Source organism: Otolemur garnettii, unplaced genomic scaffold, assembly GCF_000181295.1.
Source record: "Otolemur garnettii isolate 467f Iridium unplaced genomic scaffold, OtoGar3 scaffold00043, whole genome shotgun sequence".
NCBI lineage: Eukaryota > Metazoa > Chordata > Mammalia > Primates > Galagidae > Otolemur > Otolemur garnettii.
This window is the reverse complement of record NW_003852438.1, coordinates 11,487,319-11,494,852: the sequence shown is the minus strand read 5'-3', so window position 1 is coordinate 11,494,852 and position 7,534 is coordinate 11,487,319. Positions and strand designations below refer to the sequence as shown.

The window sequence follows — 7,534 nt, the reverse complement described above, 5'->3', positions numbered from 1 at the left end:
AAAAAAAAAAAAAAAAAAGAGGTCTGGGCTGGAGCAGGAAGTCTGAATCCTGTGCCCCCTGACCACTGTCCTGGCCCCAGGTGTGAAAGCCTGGTGGACATTTATTCCCAGCTACAACAGGAGGTAGGGGCTGCTGGTGGGGAGCTTGAGCCCAAGACCCGAGCATCACTGATTAACCGGCTGGATGAAGTTCTGCAAACCCTTGTCACCAGGTATGCCCCACAAGCTCCCAGCCTGGCTGAGAGCAGAGCCCCTTGGAGAAAGGGGCAGAATTGTGGGAAAGGCATCAGGAGGGACCCAGACCCTAGCTCCCCTGTGTCCTCTTCTCTCTTCCCAGCTCTTTCCTGGTGGAGAAGCAGCCCCCACAGGTTCTGAAGACTCAGACCAAGTTCCAAGCAGGGGTACGATTCCTGCTGGGCCTGCGGTTCCTGGGGACCCCAGCCAAGCCTCCACTGGTCCGGGCTGACATGGTGACTGAGAAGCAAGCGAGGGAGCTGAGCATGCCACAGGGGCCCGGGGCTGGACCGTAAGCTTGGGCTGCACCTAGGGTTGGAAAAGACCTGTAGGGTGATGGAGACACAAGAAGCCTGGGTGGCTGGCACTACGAAGAGTGGGATGAGAAGGAGGGAGGGTGTGGAGACCCTGAATAGTCAAGGCACTGAAAGGAGAGGTGCCCACTCAGGGCTTGAATGTGGTGGGGACATGATGGTTTGGCCAAAATGAGGACTCCTTCCTTGAGAACCCAAGTAGGATCATGAAGGTTTAGGGCCAGTGACAGTGGATAGTGTATGCCATCCCCATGGACTCAAGTGCCTGACTACACCTGGCCTAGCTAGAACGAGCTCATTGACACCCTGACCTCCCTGGCAGAGAAAGCACTGGCGAGATCATGAACAACACGGTGCCCTTGGAGAACAGCATTCCTGGGAACTGCTGCTCTGCCTTGTTCAAGAACCTGGTGAGGGGCTTTAGAGTGCCATGGTCAGGGAAAAGGGAAGTAAGATTACGGACTCTCCTTGCAGAGGGTGTTGGAAGGCCCAGGAGAAGCAGCTTCTGCCTGCACACTCTTACCCCTACTCTCCTTCCGTCCATACTGCAGCTTCTGAAGAAAATCAAGCGGTGTGAGCGGAAAGGCACCGAGTCAGTCACCGAGGAGAAGTGTGCTGTGCTCTTCTCCACCAGCTTTACACTCGGCCCCAACAAAGTCCCCATCCAGCTCCAGGTGAATCACATCCCACCTCCACCCTGATCTGGGGCCCCAAGTTCCCTTCACAGACAGGGGCCCTGTGACTATGCTGATTCTCCTATCTGTGAGACTCATGTGACCGGGCCAAGGTGAACAGAAGGGGCAAGAACACAGAACTCCTATGAGGAACGGGGGCTAGAGCAGCCAACACCCACTGCCAGTGTTACAGAGCAGGGCCCTCTGTGAAGCTCACATGCATGTGCACACACAGCTGTGTACATGTGGTTTCCACAATGACGCTGTGAGGAAGGTACTGTTACTTAGAGGCATTTTGCAGATAAGCACATTGAGACAGAGAAAAGTTAAGTAGTTTGCCCAGCTCAGATACTACTAAGTGCTGCAGGGGCACTTGGGGCCTGGAAGTCTGGCTCTATGGTGACTTGTAAACCACTTGTCTATAGTGGGACGCTGACTGAGCTTCAGAAGGCATTTAACCCTTTCCAATCCAAGTTTTCTGCCACTCACATACTCCCCAGCTCTTAATTATTTGGGGGTGGGAAAGAGGTTGGTAGATTATTTGTAGTTATCATAGTTTTATTTTTAATTTCTTTCTTTCCTTTTTTGGAGACAGAATCTACCTCTGTTACCCCAGGCTAGAGTGCCATGGTGTCATATAGCTCACAGCAACCTTAACCTCCTGTACTCAGGCCATCCTCTTGCCTCAGCCTCCTGAGTAGCTGGGACTACAGGTGCCCGCCACTACCTGTGGCTAATTTTTCTATTTTTTTAGCAGAGATGGGGTCTTCCTTCTGCTCAGGCTGGTCTCGAACTCCTGAGTGCAAGCGATCCACACACCTCACCCTTCCAGACTGTTAGGATTACAGGCCTGAGCCACTATTACTGGCCTATCATACAGTTGGGTTTTTTTTGTTTTTGAGACAGAGTCTCACTTTCTTGCCCCCAGTAGAGTGATGTGGTGTCATAGTTCACAACAACCTCAAACTCTTGGGTTCAAGTGGTTCTCTTGCTTCAGCCTCCCTAGTAACTGGGACTACAGGTGCCCTCCACAACACATAGCTATTTTTTAGAGACCGGGTCTGACTCTTGTTCAGGCTGGTCTCAAACTCCTGAGCTCAAGTGATCCATCTGCTTTGGCCTCCCAAAGTGCTGGTATTACAGGCATGAGCCACCACACCCAGCCCTTATTGTACAGTTTTAAAAGAGAAAAGCATAAATATGAAGTTACCTGGTGGTTTTACTACTGATTTTAGGTTACATAAAATAATAAAGTGTTTTTATTTTTGTTTATAAACAAAAAAATTTACTATGTTGGGTAAAGGGTTACTAATATCCCACTAGCTTTTTAACTGTGTTGTGTGAGTACAATTACTTGCCTGCCTGCAGGAGCCACCACCCCAACCCCCAGGAAACCCCTTGCTCCACTAAGAAGAAACCCTGTCCTCCCCTTCTTAGGCCCTGTCTCTGCCCCTAGTGGTCATTGTCCATGGCAACCAAGACAACAATGCCAAAGCCACCATCCTGTGGGACAATGCCTTCTCTGAGATGGTGAGGAAAGACCTGGATTTGGCGGGGACAGGGCAGGGTGGGTTGTGACACAGGGGTGGGGTAGGCTGGTTGGTGGGACGGCAGGCATGTTCCGATAGGTGTAACCTTGACTCCTTCTCATGGGCCTGTTTTGTATTTCTGACCTCTTTTCATCCAGTCTTACCAACTTTCATGCCATAGCATCATAAACTATCATTGAAAAAGCATCAGATAAAGAAAAGAAAAAAGAAAAAGCACCATATTTGTGAGGGAGCTCAGGGTGACAGTGCTGGGAGAGGTAGGCTTCAGGAAGGTGGGAAGGATGAAAGCCCACCTGAGGAAGGACGAGGATGATAGCCTGAGGTGTTCTCTCCTTCTCGCTCTCCACAGGATCGTGTCCCCTTTGTGGTGGCTGAGCGGGTGCCCTGGGAGAAGATGTGTGAAACTCTAAACCTAAAGTTCATGGCTGAGGTGGGGACCAACCGGGGACTGCTCCCAGAGCACTTCCTTTTCCTGGCCCAGAAGATCTTCAATGACAGCAGCCTGAGCATGGAGGCTTTCCAGCACCGTTCTGTGTCCTGGTCCCAGTTCAACAAGGTCATTTCCCTGCTCTTTGGACTTTAGGCATTTGGGGCCTCCCTAACCTCTACCCAGGGCCGGACTGCTGAGATCTGCATAGTGCCTCAGCCTGTCATCAGGAAGGGCTCTGTCATGGCCCAGGCAGGAAAACCCCTCAGCCCTGAGGTTGAAGATGCATTCTACGGCATCCCTCAGGTTTTGGTCTGAAGGCCCTCTGTCCTTCCTCTTTACAGTGGCTTGCATGACTCATCTTGCTTTTATGTAAACAGAGCTCTGATTCAAAATGACTTTGACCCATTGGAAAAATAGTTCCTATTGCAAAAACTAGATGAAATTCCACATGACATGTGCAGTAGTACCAGTTACCACATGTTGAAAGCTTACTATGTGCCAGGCACTGTGCGTAACACTTGTATGTTATCTCACTTGATCCTCCCAACATGCCTTTGCAGTACTATATTATCACCATTTTATAGATGAGGAGCCAGATGCTCAGCGAGGTTAGGTAGTTTGTCCAAGGTCTCATAGTAGGTGAGCAGCATGGCTAGGACGGACCTCTATATTTCTTTTTTCATTTGTTTGTTTTTTCAAGACAAGGTCTCACTTTGCTGCCCAGGCTGGAGTGAAGCAGCGTCATCAAAGCTCACTGCAGCCTCAAACTCCTGACCTCAAGTGATCTTCTTGCCTCAGCCTCTCAGAGTGCTAGGTGTGGGTCCGTGCACCCAGTTGAACTGCTGTATTTCTGACTCTTGCTCTTAACTGCTGTATTTTACTGCCTCCAGAATGAGGCCTTCAAGATCAGGTTACTTACAAGAACAGAGGAGAAAAGAGATTTAGACATCTTAGTTAACAACCAGCTGGGTAAACATAGCCATACATGTTATCTTTATTTATTTATTTTTATTGTTGCAGTTGTTTAGCTAGCCCGACCCAGGTTCGAACCTGCCACCTTTGGTGTATGTGGCTGGTGCTGTAACCAGTGTGCTATGGGCACCGAGCCCAGGCACATTATCTTGAAAAGAAAAAAAAACATGAAGAGGCTGGGGGCGTGGTGGCATGTGTCCATAATCCCGTCTATTCAGGATGTTGAGGTAGGAGGATCACTTGAGCCCAGGGCCTTGAGTCCAGCCTGGGCAACATAGTGAGACCCCCATCTCTCAAAAAATGTTTTTTATTTTTTATTTTTGAGATAGTCTCACTGTGTTACCCTCCATAGAGTGCTGTGGCATCACAGCTCATAGCAACCTCATATTCTTGGGCTTAAGCGATTCTCTTGCCTCAGCCTCCCAAGTAAGTGGGACTACAAGTGCCCCCCACAACGCCTGGCTATTTTTTGTTGAGGTTGTCATCATTGTTGTTTAGCTGGCCCAGGCCAGGTTCTAACCCGCCAGCCTCAGTGTATGTGGCCAGCCCTGTAATCACTGTGCTATAGGCACAGTGCCTCAAAATGATTTTTTAATAAAAATGAAATTTTAAAAAGGGAAGAAAGAACATTCTATATCATCAGAGGATGTGTTAGCAAAGGGGGCAGGACAGTCATACCCAGCAAGTGATCTTCCTCTGGACTCCAGCTTAGCAGAGTAGTTAGCTCAGTGCCAGACTGCTTGGATTTAAGTCTCAGTTCTACCTCTTACCAGCTGTGTAGACCTGGACAAGTCACTTGACCTCTCTGGGCTTCCATTTCTTCGTCTGTAAAACAGGATTGTTAGGCTGGGTGCAGTGGCTCATGCCTGTAATCCTAGCACTCTGGAGGCTGAGGCAGGTGGATTGCCTAAGCTCATGGGTTCGAGACCAGCCTGAGCAAGAGTGAGACCTTGTCTCTAAAAATAGCCAGGCGTGGTGGCAGACACCTGTAGTCCCAGCTACTTGGGAGGATGAGGCAGGAGAATCACTTGAACCCAAGAGTTTGAATTGAGAATCGCTGTGAGCTATGATGCCTTGGCACTCTACCAAGGGAGACAAAGTGAGAATCTGTCTCAAAACAAACAACAACAAAAATGGGATTGTTATAGTACTTAACTCCAAAGCCTTGTAAAGATATAATCAATTGATATATGGAAATGGTTGGAATAGAGCCTGGCACACAATAAGCACCAGTGTTGGCTGTCATCATTGACAGCATTGTTGGTGGGGTCTCAGATCCAGTTTGCTTCCTCAGCCCTGGGATTCTGTTGTGTGGACACTCAAAGATTAAAGCCCACCCTAGTCAGACTCCAATTCTGCCCGCTCCTCATGCCAGCTCCCTGTCCCCACAGGAGATCCTTCTGGGCCGTGGCTTTACCTTTTGGCAATGGTTCGATGGTGTATTAGACCTCACCAAACGCTGTCTCCGAAGCTACTGGTCAGACCGGTGAGTCCCTACCCCAGGCCGGAGCAGCTATGTCTCCAGCTCCCTCTCCAGCCCAGTGCCCACACCCCTTTCTTCTCCTTCATCCTGGCCAGGCTGATCATTGGCTTCATCAGCAAACAGTATGTTACTAACCTTCTTCTCAACGAGCCCGATGGAACCTTTCTCCTCCGCTTCAGTGACTCAGAGATTGGGGGCATCACCATTGCCCATGTCATCCGGGGTCAGGATGGTGAGGTCACCCCAGCCAGTCCTCTGTTTCTATGCCTGTGCCCTCTGGGGGTTCTTCTGGGAAAGGAATGTCCTGGCCTTCCTTCCTGCCAACCCTGATCTTTAGGAAGGTTTTCCTAAGGTCCAACTCTCTCTTCTCTCTGTGGCGTAAATTTCCACCTTCTCTCTGTTAGTTCTGTGAGGAAGGAACCCACTGGATCCCCACCCTAGGTCCCTGTCCCTCTGTGATGCTTTGAGAATGGTGGGGGCTGTGTGTTGACTGGGGACAGGTGAGAACATCGGACAGAGGGGACTCAGAGACTCCTTCCTATTGTAGGCTCCCCACAGATAGAGAACATCCAGCCATTTTCTGCCAAAGACCTGTCCATTCGCTCCCTAGGGGACCGAATCAGGGATCTTGCTCAGCTCAAAAATCTCTACCCCAAGAAACCCAAGGATGAAGCTTTCCGGAGCCACTACAAGCGTGAGCTGGAGCTGGCAGCTCTGATTCCTTCTGACACCCACCTCCTCCCTGCTCCCAGATGACTCCTCTCCCCACCCACTGTGTGTCAGTCCCTCCTGACCTCTCTCCCACCTTTTGTCCACACACTTCTGCTGCCCATCAGGCATGCCTGCCTTTTCTATCTCCTTTCTTTCCTAACCCCAGAACACTCCATGGCTCTCCTTTCCTTCCCACAACAGCTGAACAGATGGGTAAGGATGGCAGGGGTTACGTCCCAGCTACCATCAAAATGACTGTGGAAAGGTGAGTGGTGGTGTGGATGGAGGGTGGGGTTCAGGGTTGGTACTTACCTCTAGGAAGGAGTGGTGGCAGTAACCTGTGGCCAGTCACGCATGCCGCCTTCTCTCCTCCAGGGATCAGCCACTTCCTGCCCCAGAGCCCCAGATGCCTACCATGATGCCCTCTTATGACCTTGGAATGGCCCCTGACTCCTCCATGACCATGCAGCTTGGCCCAGATACCGTGTAAGGAGCTTGAGAGATGGGAATGGAAGCAGCCTGTGCTGATGGCTTTCAGCATGGAAAAGCTGGCATTGGGGGCTGAGCTGGGAATTTTCGTTCCCATCAGAGAGATTCCCCTTCCCAAGGCAGGGTGTGGGGGAGTCCAGGAGGAGGGCTGGCATTAGAGGATCTGTTTTCTTTCTCCAGGCCCCAGGTGTACCCACCACACTCTCACTCCATCCCCTCGTATCAAGGCCTCTCGCAAGAAGAATCAGTCAGTGTGCTGCCAGCCTTTCAGGAGTAAGTCAAAGCTTCGTGGGGATGGAGGGCAGATACTGCCCCACTTTTGGGGGCTGGATGGGCACTTGCATTTGTCAGAAGAGGCTTTTGTGTGAAGAAGGAGCAGCAAATTCTAAGGCCTCTTCTTCTTTTTCTGTGCATTCTACTTAGACAGTAGTGTCCAGACTGCCTGGGTTTGAATTCCAGCTCTGCCACTTACTAACTTTGAGCAAGTTATGTAACCTCTGGTGCTTAATCTGTAAAATGGGGATAATAATGATAATAATCTTTACTTAATGGAATTATTGTGAAGGTTAAATGAGTTCATATGTGTAAAGCTGAGGTCATTGGCTGGCTCACAGCAAAATTCACAGATAAAAACATTCAAGCGGCTCAGCGCCTATGGCTCGATCGGCTAAGGCGCC

The 7,534-nt window shown here is 50.1% G+C and overlaps 1 protein-coding gene across 2 annotated transcripts in view; it reads left to right on the top strand.

The window, feature by feature from the left end:
- STAT6 (signal transducer and activator of transcription 6) overlaps nucleotides 1-7,534 on the top strand; it is a 16,447-nt gene that overhangs the window by 6,308 nt on the left and 2,605 nt on the right. For both annotated transcript variants that reach the window (XM_023513602.1, XM_003790548.3), the window contains exons 8-19: nucleotides 81-212; nucleotides 338-526; nucleotides 871-958; nucleotides 1,100-1,222; nucleotides 2,660-2,752; nucleotides 3,122-3,328; nucleotides 5,566-5,660; nucleotides 5,753-5,889; nucleotides 6,205-6,351; nucleotides 6,570-6,633; nucleotides 6,744-6,854; nucleotides 7,038-7,130. In XM_023513602.1, coding sequence (XP_023369370.1) covers nucleotides 81-212; nucleotides 338-526; nucleotides 871-958; nucleotides 1,100-1,222; nucleotides 2,660-2,752; nucleotides 3,122-3,328; nucleotides 5,566-5,660; nucleotides 5,753-5,889; nucleotides 6,205-6,351; nucleotides 6,570-6,633; nucleotides 6,744-6,854; nucleotides 7,038-7,130 — 1,479 coding nt within the window. The remainder of the gene's footprint in view (nucleotides 1-80; nucleotides 213-337; nucleotides 527-870; nucleotides 959-1,099; nucleotides 1,223-2,659; nucleotides 2,753-3,121; nucleotides 3,329-5,565; nucleotides 5,661-5,752; nucleotides 5,890-6,204; nucleotides 6,352-6,569; nucleotides 6,634-6,743; nucleotides 6,855-7,037; nucleotides 7,131-7,534) is intronic.